Source organism: Osmia lignaria, chromosome 5, assembly GCF_051020975.1.
Source record: "Osmia lignaria lignaria isolate PbOS001 chromosome 5, iyOsmLign1, whole genome shotgun sequence".
NCBI lineage: Eukaryota > Metazoa > Arthropoda > Insecta > Hymenoptera > Megachilidae > Osmia > Osmia lignaria.
Window position 1 is genome coordinate 8,313,574 of NC_135036.1, and position 14,187 is coordinate 8,327,760.

Below are 14,187 nucleotides of genomic sequence, written 5' to 3' on the forward strand. Positions count from 1 at the left end.
CGCGAAGTGACGTAATGTTCAAACGTAGCATTAATGCCCCCGCGAGAATCTTGCATGGTTCGAGGAAGAAGGCAGCGAACACGCTGACATTGCGTTAATGCTCCTCTCGAGTCAGTAGAAATAACGAAGAAACTATCAATTACAACGTGATATTAAATCAAAAGACGGTAGTACATGAAATATTCAAATTAAATTGAAAACAGTAGTTAGAAGTTGTGCTACTATTTGATTTTAATTTTCAGCACATAAAATATCATAATTAGGTATCCTTTTTAATGTGATTTGCAAAATAGTATTAGTTCCAATAATATTAAAGGCATTGTGCAATCTTTATTTTTGAACCTCCTCTAAATTTTATATTAACGCGCGTCTTAGAAATGGTAACACTACTGTCATCTAGTGGTTGGCGGGAAAATCAATGAAACATCTTGCTCTTTTTCTTTCAGTATCTCACTTTTACAATCCTTTAAGGCTTCGTAAAGCATATTATTAATACATTATATAAAACATATTATCAATATAGAACGTCTTTTTAAATATAACAGGTCGTCAAATTCGAAAATCTTAAAATTCAATCAGATTTAGTTCGGGGCTTTGACCAGTAGATGACTATAGCATTTCATAATTTGTTCGAAGCAATTTTATCAATTTTCGAATATAACTCTTGAAATATCAATTAATTTCAATTAAGCTTTGGTCATAGAATTATATAAATGCATCAGTAATGTTCAGAAATTGCTTATGTTGAAAAGAAACGTGATTTTCGATTTGACTAATTTTTTCGCGCACCTCCAGATGGTGCTGCTAATATTATTTAAAAAATACGCGCGGATATTGAATCGAAAAACAAGATTTAAACAATATTTTCAGCCTGTTGCATTAAATAATTTAGAGTAGTATGGTGTTTTCTAATATTATTATTGATATAAGCTCTTTTGCTTTATACAAGATTAAAAGCTATTCGAGATAAATATATTTATTAAAAATTGTGCAAAATTAATAGTAGTTTCTCCAATATTGAGTATCACCATATACTTTACGTTTAATAATATAAATACAATCTGTAAAATCCTACATTAGATTCAAATATACATTTAATACAAGCGATATTATTTCATGCAAACATTAAAAATATAGAACGCTATAATATTATACTTAGTGATAAGAAATTAATTAGATTCGTATACATAGAAATATACATTCCTTTCACACTTTTCTATACAGCCCAATCTTGAAAATCTGATTTATTATCTAACTCTAGACACCAGTTCCAAACCCACAGAACTCACTAATAGAATAAATAATATATTATTTAAACCCTATTTCTCTACATGTAATAATACTTTATGGGACTAAAGGAAAGAGTATTGTGCCATTTAAATAATGGATCCTACTATTAGAACAACTTTACCTTACAACTATAACTTTTCCTAGAACTAAAGTCATGTTTTTCTAATTTATTCAAATTTTCAAGATTACACCGTATCATTAATTATAATAGATCGAAGGTCTTCAGGAAATAAAATCCTACTGAGGTATTGCTGATATCGTTGTGCGATAAAATTTAATCAATTGCACTCTTTCCCGGCTGACCTTCTCGAGGCGTCTAAAATTCCGGATAATTCAAGAACGTCCTCGACTTCCGGTTCTTTTCTGGCCACATCAATCGTTTCGATTCGTGGACCAGAAATAACGGACGGGTCATTTGTACATGTCTCTTATTATTACCATAAAATTGCATCAAGCTTATATCTGAATAATATCAATCACGGTAAACATTGTGCAAGGTCGTTGTAATTTTTTCTCACAATTTTTCTTCTTCAACACTGCTCAAAATAATCGATCAACCATAAAAGATGGTCGTTAATTGAATGTTGGAAAAATTGTTTTTTCATTAATGAGAGATTCGAAGGTGTTAAACGTATTTCATGGTCAACATCATCTTAAGTTCAGCAACCTGTTATGGTGAAACGATTTCAAAATACCTGTATATAAATTGGAAAGTTGAATTAATTCATCTTAGAATTGATTAGATCTGCGTTAGATGTTGCATCATCGCGTGTTACGTTTACCTACGATGATCTTGAATAATTTTGCATAATAGGTCTTTGAACTCGTTTCAGAAGCAGACGTTGCATTATTAGGTACATGTAAGTTGAACTTGAAATTTCTTGATACATTATACACCTTATCCTGTGTTATAATACTTTGAGCAATGTTTTTCCAATAAAATTACAACGTCTGTGAGTTAATCTAATTTGCATTGAAATCTACGAACGACATTAGAATGCAAATATTTAAATATCTGAGCTATCGAGGAAAATAGAAAGTCGTAAACCTTTGTAATTCGTTGGTACTTTGTAAAGCTATTAAACCATTGCAAAAGTGGCATTAATTTCAGTTTAAATACGAGATTGGTGGAATTTTCAAACGAAAACTAGAGATGTTTTATAATTAGGAAATTCATTGTTCCATTAGTGCTACTTTTGCAATAATTGAATAGGAAGAATGTCATTATCAATGATATGCAAGAAACGCGAACCTCCTTTTAGTAATATCAGTAAAACCTTCTTTCGTCGCAGTTTGTATAATTGCAATCTTTAAGCATCGTTCTCTTTTCCTTCCTAATCTTTGGTTCATCTTTGCTCACCGGAAGAGAAAAAGATTGCCTTATTTTAAAATCTATAATCAATGCGAACGATATAATATCATTAGAAGATTAAATACCTACACCACTATTATTTAAAGTCGCCTATATGTTAAAGAGTAATATTGAGCAGCAATGGTAACTTTATTTAATTGCACGCATTTTTTTGGAGATTTCCAACAAATCAGCGGTCCAGATAAGATTGTCTTAAGAATGATATAAAGATATAATTCAATTTTTATAAAAGCTCAAAAGAGTACTTTCATAGAGTACTTGAACCATCGTTATTTTTTCTACTATGATTAAAGAATATTAAAATGAGCAATTATAGATGGTTCCATTGCGTTCATTAAGCTTTATAAATAACCTGCTGACGCTGTAAGTAACGTTTAAAAAACTCTTTGTGTTTCGAACGAACCATAATCTTAAACGAAGACAGTCCACGAAGAACATGGCCTTCGCGTGCAATTATCTCGCTCATTGGAACTCTGTTAACTGGCAACTTTTTCAAAGACTGTCTGGTCCGCTCTTCTTGCGTTTTCGCAATAGCTAGTTGATGTTCAACGGCATCAACGGGACGTACTTGTCACTGGGCCGGAATTTGTACTGGGAGCAGAGTCGATTCGACTCAGATTCCGCATAGCCATTTCTGAAATCAAATGGGAAGACCACCATAGAGATATCATGGTTAGATTTTGCAACCCTAATCATCCGATTATGGGGTAAAAATGTTAGTACATGTTATTTGAAAATATTAGTAAACATTAGTTTCAAGCGTATCTAATTAATTTTTCATTTGCACGAATTGAGGATGAGTTGGATCCCATAAGCACCATCACCACCATCGTCACCAACACCCTATGGACCCTAGTTTCAAACAAAATTACATTGGAAAAGTGTTTCTTCTCACGCGTAGCCACGAAGAAATTGTTCTTTCTTCCTGAGAATCTCACGCATCGCCTGCAGAAACATCTTGAAGAAGAGAATCTTGTGGGCATAATAGTCCCGAGGCGATTTGTTGATCTCATACCGCGAAGAATGTTCCCAGTACATGGGACAGCTATGGAGATTCGATAACGCAATCGTTAAAAGCGTCTTTAAGTATTATCATCATTAGTGTAATTGATCATTCCTCTATAACGTTAATCACCCTTTTAAGACTTGTTCGTTTTCCGATGGTTGAACGAACCCTATATCCAAACTAACGTAGAATCTTTTTCAGGTAAAATCCTACCTTTGCCATTGGGAGCAAGGACGTCGTTCTTTGAAGCAAGTCACTTGTATGACGTTGAAGAAGAGGGCACCCAGGGTGTTCGCCACTTCCGTATTAAGATTCTGCAGACATCGACGGAACTTCGCGTCGCAGTCGCAATGGGATCGCGTGAACGGTGAGTTGTTGCATATACCATGGATGCATTCTTGCGGTGATATCACATATGGACAATGGTCGTGTTCTCTGCAACAGGCGTCCTCTGCTGCGTGTTGACCCAGCTCGTCGTACGATTTGGCCAAGGTACCTGGTCCACACCATTTGGTTCCTGGATATATCAGACCACCTCCTGGTGGTTGATTCTAACAAGAAAATTTATCTCTTTTTTTTATTTTTAAACTCGGTAGGCAAAATTATTGAAATGAATTCGTACTTTTCCTTTATCGTAAGAGGCCTTGCAGGTCTTCTCGAGGTCAGTGACGAGTTTGCTGGACACCTGCATCACCTTCCTGGGATCAGCACCTAGGACCATCTTCTGTATGACCCCACGATCGGTGTACAAGGCACAGAATGGAGGCACTGCGTTCAGTTCCACCATTCTGGACATGGTGTTGTCCGCCACGAGAACGCTGGCCTCGGTTTCATCCCCCCACAAGATTGGTATTAATAGCAGAACCACGGCGAGCATCTGTAAGGGAAGGTATAAGACAGAATGAAATTTTCTGGAATTTAGAATAAGAATTTTTGGAAATGAAACTTGATGGCATCTTATGGCTATTTAAAATTCCATTATTCTTGATTTTTTTTGAGAACTCGTTCAGTAGATTAGTGCTTATTGAATGCGTTCGTTGCCACGAAGGTCGCAGATGACATCACTCGTTGAAAGTAAAATCTCATTTCTAATTCTTTATTACTTTACGATACAGCACCCCTGTTTGTCCTTCCTTGTCAAGTTATAAGGTTATCGAACAATTTTATCTAACAAACTAACGTTGACTTTGCGTTAGAAACTCGTTAGCCAAAATCTTGAAAGCTTGGCAAACACTTCGGACAAGCCGACCTCGTGTACGAGGGTCATTGTGATCCTCTATTATGACGACACGAATTTAATGAAAAGTGACTGCGTTACATGACATTTTCTTTCTTAATCGAACATTAATCGTTGCTCGTTAAACGGTCAAACAGATTGGAAGCTAACAGGAATTCCGGTCGGTTTAACGAGCAAGTTGGGGAGTTAGATCGATTAAATGTCGGCGGGTTCGTGAACAGATCGAATCACAGTGATCGGGGATTTACCTTGGCTTTTTCTTCGCCAGACGTTCATGATCAACGGTCACTTTTTTTTTTAATATCCTTGACATAATAAACGACTTGTTTCTTTAGGTCCGAATCGTTTTAGTTGATTTTTCAATGGTACTCGATTTCTTAGGCGCATTGGAACTCTATTCAAATTGGATAAATTTTGATCTAGTATTTGAATAATTTGAAATTTTATAAAATACAGATTTGTATTGATATGAATTGACACGATTACAATAATAACGAGGAAGTTGTTTTGCATTCGTTTAATCTACAAGGCTGCATCGCGATTAATTATTAATCAGAAAAGCAACATTGAGGCGTTTTTCTATTTTCTCGAGGCAGAAATCAAGGTTCCTAGGTTTGTGCAATATTTTGCCATTTAAATAGCATTGCCAAGAAGTTGCAATCAGTTTGCTTCGAGTAATATTTATCTTGCAAACAATGAAATTCAATATTGATCGAGCGGGAAATTGCAAAAGCACTTACTGTTAATTTGTAGAAATTAGCACGTTGCAAGGACTATGTTGCGGCACGGATGAAAGAAGATAAATTAACATTTCACCTTTCTGTACATTCTTCTTCACTTCGATGCACGCATTATACTTCGATTTTATTAAAAAATGAATTTCTGAAAATTCTGCAAAAAATATACAAACGTCGTTCAATCCCTGGAACTTCACAGCACTAAAAAGAAAAGAAATGTTATATCAGAAAGCTATCGATATGAACATCGATACTCGATCCAGGAGCAAAGAAATTCGAAGCTGTGACTTCGAGGAACGTTACACGACTGATGGTGCTTCACCTTTCTCAGCCATCGTTACCAAAGATTCCTCCAAGGACGGTATTACGGTAAGGTCGCAAAGAAGATAAGGAACAAAGACCAAAACGTCGAAGGCTCCTTACCGGTTGTCCTTCCCACTGACGCATCGAAATCGCGAAAGAAATCGGACTCAGTTTCATCGGTTTCACCGACTAGGCGCAACGATACGAGAGCGTTGAACGTCCTTGCTAATCCCTGGCTCTCGTTATCCGCTACCAAATGATTTTCAATGAATCGAAAAGTAACCTTCGTGAATTAATGAAGAATTCGATGGAGGATCGTTTTCGACAATTACCTTGTGCGAATCGTGGAATGCAAAAATACAAGAAATAATTTTTGCAGTTTCGAGAAATAATGAATTCATTCGGAAGTCATTGAAATAATTCGAAATTCAACGTCTAAGAGTAATTAATAGCTGCAAGATGATTGATCGGAACGAACAGGGATGAAGAATCGCAGGTAATAACGCTGCTAGATAATCCAATCAATGAGATCGATGATTATTCAACGGGAAAACTCGTCCAATCGATAGAGATTTAATTCGATTAGCCCGATTAGATCGTCCCAGTTTGGGGAGGCGAGTGATCCATCGAACGTCACACGAATCACCCCACGCTCGGTGAAATTGAGCCAGATATCCGTGAATCTGGGTCAGCAGGCCTCGTTGACGAACTTGTCACTTGAACCTGTGTGCTCTCTATAACCGTGGCGGATCAACAACTTTGACCCACCTTCGTGGATCTGTGAGGGTCAATCCATCGCGTTTAATCAACCCCTTCTCGAGGAACTCTACTATCGAAAGTGAGAAATGATTTACACGATGATTCTACAAATTCTGACAGTGTTGAAACGTTGATTAGCAAGTGACTAATTAATACACGAGAGTGCAAGTCATTGTTAAATGAACTTTTAACGATCGATTGTGAAAAGGAAGAAAAGTAATTTGTCTGAAAGGCTAATTAGTTTTATCCTTCCTACAAATAAACGACTTATTTATTAATTATCAATGGTAAAAACAACACTGAATGATAACACCTGTTCAAAAATCTTCATGCACACCCGTAACAACGATCACAGTCCATTCATAACAAGTTATTAGAATAAGAATAAAAACTCAAGTGTTGAAACGACGAGAAAATCGGTGAATTACTTGCACTGACGTCAAAAGGACAATTCCCGAAGAATCGTCGCTCGTTGCGATAGCAAGCGGTTGCACGCGTCGCTAAATCGATCAATTACCCTGTGGAAAGCTCGTACACGTGTGATGGCGAGCATGTGAATCACAACGTATCACCGACGGTGATCGCAGAAGATCGTCGAATAAATCGTGCCGAAGTATACACCGTTTTCGACGAGGACCCGAAGAGCCGAGGGTTGATCTCGAACAAAGGGTTGAAAGCTCGATTGGACGGAGAAGACGTACGAGCCGGTGGAATAACACGGAACTCACTGAAAGAAGAGAAAAGGTGTGCGAGAACGAGGGGTTGCACGACCGACACTCCCACCCCCAGCTGCGCACCCCCGAAACCGCAACGCGACTCGAGCTGCTGCAGTGCGCAACAACCCCTTGATCAGGTGACTACAACCACTCCGATCCTCTGATATTTCCGAAGGAAATTAGCCAGAAAATAGCTCGATTAGAATGATTTGCCAAAGGGGTGGTTTCTGAGCTGCTGCAGTGTGCAATCCTTGCATACAGATATTAGTTTTCTAATCTTGTGAAAGTTTTGAAGGAAACTACCAAGGAAATTTTTTTTTTATCTGAGTTCAAAGGGGGTGGTTTTTGAGTTAGTGCATTGTGCAACCCTTCTTCATGATTCTGTGAAATTTTTGAAGGATTCTTGTAAGCCCAGTGGAATGTTCTATTGAAGTTGAGTACAAAAGTAGGGTGAAAAAGATAGAATAGGATAGCAGAAACACAATTAGTATCGTCGCGTGATTATCTAATTACTTTAAAAGGTACAGACTATCGTAAAAATAAAATGCACTCCGTTGTTGAAATACGAAAAATATTTTGAAAATATCGTCTATCGATTCGTCGCACGTTCACGTTAAAGGAAATATATTTTGAATAATGTATACGTATGAGACTACGTGTCCAGCATGTTGCTCGATCGTTTTAGGATAAAACAATTGAAACGAAAATTGTTGTAACGATAGGTTTATAGCTTTGACTTTCGCGTAAATTAACGATACGTGTTCCGGGGATTCAATCGTTTCCTGGTCACGTTTGTATGCGATACTCTTGGTTTCAGAATCTTCTCACAGGATCGATCGACGTGAACACATTGAAATTTTAATAATATGGAGACAAAAAAGAATTAGAAATAAGTGATTTAGGAAATTCATTTTTTTAAAAGACTTTTTAACGGAGACTGAAAGTGTCAGAAGGGTTGATTGGTACATACGTCTATTCTATATCAAATCAATATACGTACAATGAAAAATTCTGATCTCGTTTAATTTCCAATGAGAGGGATCGATTGAATCCTTATAACTCCGCAGGATCGAGTTCTTCTAACGAAGGCTCCTTATCGGGATTCTATGGAATTCGTAAGATGTCCTCCGGTTGGTACAAAGATTTACTTTACTCCTCAACGGTTGCCATCAGACTGATCGTTGAAATGGTTCGTCAGGATTACTAATATTCCGTGAGGTATATAGATACACGAATCCACTTGGTCCAGATTACACGGGGGAGATTCCGAATCACGTGATACGCCGTATGTTTATAACGTATATAAGTTGACAATTGTAAATAGATCGGATTAATTTGTTGCGACTGGTCGCAGGACACGTGCAGATGACGTTCTTCCTTCCGCTAGACGGTTATCCTTGGTGCATTCTGATTCAAGGTGAAATGACCATTGTTCTTGAAATATTAATAAAAATCTCGAAACGTATAAATTTTTTAGAAAACAAGGAACTGTTTGTAAATTGATGAAAAGATTAAGTGTAATTAATTAATTAATCGAGAAGGTTAATGCAATCATTTTCATAAAAAATTTTATTACCAAAGCATTTAGCGCTTATTTATTTTAATATGCTGCTGACTGCAGATTACTTATTTACATATTATTAACAGGTATCAAGGAAAAAAAACAAGTCCAATTAGTTTTGAAAATTTTTATTTCATTTGCAATGGCATTTTGCAAAACTTAGTATACAATTTATTCATCGAGTAGTCTTTGGTTTTTCTACTACTGTCTAACCCGTTCACCCTTGATTACAAATCTCAACCCTTTCATAAAATTGAAAAAGAAATTCTCGGTACTAAAATATTTTTGGCAGGAGAAAATTCATCGAGATCGAATCATTCTGAATGACTAACTCCTCTAAGGGATCCATCCAACCTCGTTCGTTTCGAAATCCTTATTCATGTTTGCTCTGGTGTTCCCTTCCGGTTTACTTGTACTCTCCTCGCTTCCTGCCAGTTTATGGTACACCTTGCTTCCTGCATTAGCCACCCATTGAACACCATCGCCTAGTTTCTCACCGGCTTTGCGAACCGCATTACCCAAGTTTTCGCTGGTGAATGTATTAGGATCGACGTTGATGTCTAACGTGTTGTTGCCTTTCGGACATCCGGATTGAGGAATGATGCTCAAATCGAAAGCATCCACGCCAAAGGAGTTTAATTGTTTGCGTATCTGGTCCACGTAGATCTTGTCCAGATCTCGATGTCTGGAGAGGATCGTCGCGCTTTGACGATGGGCGAATGCTAATTTTTGGCAGGAGAAAATAGCTGCGAAATTGTCGTAGTCTGTGTTGAACACCACGTGGGACGCACTTCCGGCTATACCTTGGAACAAAATGGCGCGAGTTAACCCCTTTAGAACGTTAGGTGGATATGGTACATTAAATACTACATTTAAATACATCTTATTATTAAAATTAATAAGTTACGTCATTGCGAAGCAAGGGATTAATGATTATCCTCGATCGTAATTGGGCAATTTGTATCATGGATAGGGGCTGTTTAAATGTTTAATAAGGAGGGGAGGGAATTTGAGGAAAGTCTGATGAACTTGATTTTGATTCGTTAAGTGGTAATGATAGCTGTTCGGATAAATCGATATAGAACATCGATGTTTCTAATAATTTGAAAATTAGTTGAATCCATTAAGGTCAGATTGCTAAAATATACGACTGACGTGAACCAGATCCAAAGGTTACGAGATTATAAGTTTGTCTTCAGATAAGAATTAGTATCGTGATACTTACTTAGAGGAAAGCGAACTTGCATTCGACCTGGTGTACTCGGTTCCGGAACGCTCAATTCACCGGTGTAATGATACTCGTGCTTCAATGGCGTAAGACCTGCGCATAGAGACGTCTCTTCATTACGGATAATTCATCCCACTTGCCAGACAGTTATCCTATTGACATGCTTTTATGAGTCCCGATGGGATCCAACGTTCTCCTTCTTTATTAATTCAAAAGCTTCCAGCAATGTATATAGCGCCACTAGAAGGTGGATATAAAAGGAAATCTCCCCCCCTTTTCCAGTAACCTGCTTGGCTATTGTTCGAATCTCTTCTAATAATACTCTTTCTATCAACATATTTCTTGGAAAAAAATTTCTTTGCGCAAATTTTACCTAACACTGGATGATCAGAATCCTGGGTTACAACGTATTCTCCTGCTTCCTCGCCACGAGTGTAATTGTAAGTGATGCATTTGCTAGCAGTTGCTGTTTTCTGTATCACGTACCACACTCCTAGGAACTACAATGTTGCACATTAGATTTTGTAGAAAATGATAGAAGTGTGTTTCATGTGCTTACTCGGTTCATTTGGAATCCTTGCATCGGTTCCACGATGGGACAAGCGCCCATATGGTACGTGTGTGCTTTAGCGAGAACAAAGCATCCAGCTAGGAATAACAAAGAGTTCAGTGTCTTCATCTGAAATAGAAATATTAGAATGGTTTATTAATAATTCGACTATCAGATTGGAAATTCCAATCTTTTCATTCACATTTTCCTTATACGACTGAAAAATCCACTGGGATAATTGCAACTTTGTTATATCTTCGAATGTTGCATTTAAAAAAAAAAAATGATATTTTTAACTATGTTTTATCCAAGATGGGGATTGGCCTTGATAACTTCTTGAATAACAAGATTTATCGACTCAGATTTTCCGTGTTTACTATAAACAACGAGAAGACGATGCGCTTTGTGCTTCCGAGCCGCTAATTAACAAAGCAGAACACAAAGAGCCACTTAAGCGAGATTGTACGAGCAAGTTACATTTACGTAAGGAAATAACGCGCGGAGTGGTTCAAGATTTCTTTCGAGATCTCTTTTGTCCGGGTGATAATGTTTCTTTCATAAAGTGGTAAAAAATTAATTATGAATACGACTATCTTAATTTCTGAGCAAACGTATTCCCTTGAAAATTTTAATATTAAAAATATTCATTTTGAAAACGTGAATCGACTAATAGTATCCAAAAAAGAGTTGATTATTTATTATATTCTATGAGAATGTTATGAATAATAATTCTATGTGACCTTTTTTGAAAAAAAAAAAATAGTGGAGGAGAATCATTATGGAAACGTGTAAATATTTATCAGTTACTGACCCCTCAGGCGATATTCAAAGTGTAAATGCAAAAATGGATGGCAATACGATTGTGTAAAACATGAAAATTGTCAAAGAGGCATATACTCACTTTGAAGCGATGTTGTCAGTCCCTGAGCTGGTACTGTAAACACTAGATTCATTGGAGAAGGACTTTATGAGGCGTGCCCCACTCTGAATCCAATTATGGGTCACGCACACTTCCAATGGACTATGTGATGGTCAATACGATATACGTAACTTCTTCAGAATTATGTTGCAAATGTATTATCAGAAGAACAGAATATCTTACTAGATGTGCAACATTAACACATTAGCAAGGCAAAAGAGAACCAAATGAAAAAAAATGGCAAATTTTGAAATAAAAATTTAGAAGACGTACTAAGTCTTCTAGAAATTGTTGACGTTAGCAGTTCATTGATGCGACACAATTTTATCAATCTTATTACATTCGAATTAAATTGACTGTCCAGCCAGCTTCATTGTCTTCTATTGGACCACACAAATTCATTTAAGCTCAATGAACACATTTTTCTCACAGTAAAATTTAAGCGAAGGAGCAATAAGGAACGGATTCAATGTCTAATTAAAAAAATACCAACGGCATAATTAAGTCACATGTGTTTATTCATCGTGATACACGTTTTGAAAGTGAACGCGAACGATGTGCTACACCGACCACGTTGCTTCGCTCACTGCCATCGCGTAGACACTTATTCGTACAGATAATAGGATAAATCGAACCTTTGCGGATAAATATATGCGTGTAATGAATTTCACGAACGACGCGACATAATTTCGTATTTAACGAGCTGATGTGTAACACACACACACATGCACACATACATACACGCACAAACATGATAGCACACCGAATGTGTATGGTACTTAATTCGCGTAGTGTATACATATATTATCTGTTTATATAGAAATATCTTATTTTGTATATATATATATATATATCATCTATACGTATGTATACATAGAATTATTTATATAAAGCTTCGTTTATAGAATATATTAAATTTTAATGTTTCCGTGTGTTCGCGATGGAACGACATTGAATTGGCATTTTGTACATACACGAATTTGTGATCCTCTTCTTGAATGAAAAAGATTTTCGAACACGATTTTTCATGGTACACAGTACAACACGAACTGGTCCCTATGATTTTTTTCATTTTTTATTTCTGTTAAACAAACTATCAACAGCACCTTAACTTTTAACGATTTCGTGGAACAAAGGATCTGGTTTGATCAGTTTCGTGCCATGCAAGGTAAATGTAGAATCGAAAATTTGATTTGAATTTTATGGATGAAGATGAAGAGTGAGCTTCATAACACGAACATTTAACGAATTTCGTGTAAAAGCGCTTTTACGTCGCAGAGATTCAGCTTCGAGCTTTAAATAGCAAAGGAAAATATACGGAAAACGCTGGTTCGTTTCCAAAAATACTTGGAGTGATCCTTTATCCGTTGCGTAGTTGTTTCTTTCCCAAAGAATATGTTAGAAAATTTCTGTCTTCCTTGCATGGCATTCGATGCATCGAAATGATTCTCCCAATTAGACCACGGATATTTATGCAAATATATAAATTAGTTAACTTTACTTAAACAATCAGTTTACTTCCGGTATTCTCAATGTTTTATTTTATTCTAGACAGTATATGTTTAGTAAATTCCAATATAATTGCATAAAGATTCGTAATCATCTCGTTGTATAACTTAAATTAAATTAGACGATTTTTCGCAATAATTAAGCCGTTGATCGAATCGATACTCTTTATAGAATAAAATATGAAAAGTTTCATTTCATTTATTATTCGAAGAAGATCAATTGCATTATCCTTAAAATTCTAATGGAACGAGCTTATACAGTAACGAAAGGTGGCTCGACAAACGATATTCGTTTCACAAATACAATGTACAAATCTATTTTCGTCACGAATTAATTATATTCTAATCATTTTCTAAACGTAGTAATATTTCTCTATCGATCACGATCAATCGTGTAATACTCCTAGAATTCACGATCGATCTTGGACGAAAATCGAAGGATTAAACATCAACAATGCAGACCTTTAACGTTCAGTTCAATCTTGTTAAATACTTTAGCGATCGATGATGATTAATTTACCTCGTTTATCGAACTTCGTGGCGAATAATCGTAAGCATATAAAAGAGGGAACAAGAATTCGATCTTCGTTTAATTAATAATAATGTATGCTAATACAGTTTGTTGATTGGTAGGTCATCAATAGTTCTACTCAATGGCGATATCTGCTATTTTATATTGAAATAAAAACGCTAAGAATCTGATTTCTTATTAAATATTTCAAAATTAATGCATTGTATGTTACGGTAGAAAAAGATTTCATTTTTCAATTTGCTACTTTACAAAATTAATATTTAGGATTTTCTTGATTTGTTTCATCGATGACCCCAATTTTTCATATTAAAAAATTCTTCTAAATTGCGTTACAGACTTCCTAAATGACGTCTGTCACGATCTTCCTTAAGCATTCAAAAATAGAAAGTAAAAAATATTAAAAGAGGGAAAGAAAAAAATATTCTAATGGTTATTCACAAGGAAAGAAGCATCGAATCAAGGCACTCCC

The 14,187-nt window shown here is 36.1% G+C and overlaps 2 protein-coding genes across 7 annotated transcripts; both read right to left on the reverse strand.

Moving 5' to 3' along the window:
• Positions 1–308: 308 nt before the first annotated feature.
• On the reverse strand, positions 309–8,605 carry LOC117604797 (acidic phospholipase A2 PA4). Of its 6 annotated transcripts, none has more exons than XM_034325273.2 (7): positions 8,421–8,605; positions 7,222–7,431; positions 5,646–5,843; positions 4,291–4,545; positions 3,882–4,219; positions 3,558–3,707; positions 311–3,296 (listed from the first exon to the last, which is right to left on the reverse strand). In XM_034325273.2, exons 4-7 carry the CDS (start codon positions 4,543–4,545, stop codon positions 3,197–3,199), a joined length of 843 nt encoding a protein of 280 aa, XP_034181164.1. In that variant the 5' UTR covers positions 5,646–5,843; positions 7,222–7,431; positions 8,421–8,605; the 3' UTR covers positions 311–3,196. The 6 variants fall into 6 exon arrangements, with proteins under 6 accessions (XP_034181167.1, XP_034181164.1, XP_034181163.1 ...); XM_034325272.2 differs by having other exon boundaries at positions 5,965–7,431; XM_034325276.2 differs by having other exon boundaries at positions 309–3,296; positions 3,535–3,707; positions 5,646–7,431.
• Positions 8,606–9,093: 488 nt separating this feature from the next.
• Positions 9,094–11,803, reverse strand: LOC117604798 (apolipoprotein D-like). Its single transcript, XM_034325278.2, has 5 exons — positions 11,661–11,803; positions 10,769–10,888; positions 10,583–10,709; positions 10,207–10,302; positions 9,094–9,784 (listed from the first exon to the last, which is right to left on the reverse strand). The coding sequence occupies exons 2-5, from the start codon at positions 10,886–10,888 to the stop codon at positions 9,318–9,320; spliced, it is 810 nt and encodes a 269-aa protein (XP_034181169.1). The 5' UTR covers positions 11,661–11,803; the 3' UTR covers positions 9,094–9,317.
• Between the last annotated feature and the right edge of the window lie 2,384 nt (positions 11,804–14,187).

Excerpts from the sequence above, each read along its gene's own strand:
- LOC117604797 (XM_034325274.2), bottom strand. The coding sequence starts at position 4,545 with ATGCTCGCCGTGGTTCTGCTATTAATACCAATCTTGTGGGGGGATGAA. Across the intron at positions 4,220-4,290 it reads CCTCTTACGATAAAGGAAAA|AATCAACCACCAGGAGGTGG; the intron begins GTACGAATTCAT and ends TTTTCTTGTTAG. Across the intron at positions 3,297-3,557 it reads CAATTTCTTCGTGGCTACGC|AAATGGCTATGCGGAATCTG; the intron begins GTGAGAAGAAAC and ends ATTTGATTTCAG.
- LOC117604798 (XM_034325278.2), bottom strand. The coding sequence starts at position 10,888 with ATGAAGACACTGAACTCTTTGTTATTCCTAGCTGGATGCTTTGTTCTC. Across the intron at positions 10,710-10,768 it reads AAGGATTCCAAATGAACCGA|TTCCTAGGAGTGTGGTACGT; the intron begins GTAAGCACATGA and ends GCAACATTGTAG. Across the intron at positions 10,303-10,582 it reads TTCTGATCATCCAGTGTTAG|GTCTTACGCCATTGAAGCAC; the intron begins GTAAAATTTGCG and ends CTCTATGCGCAG.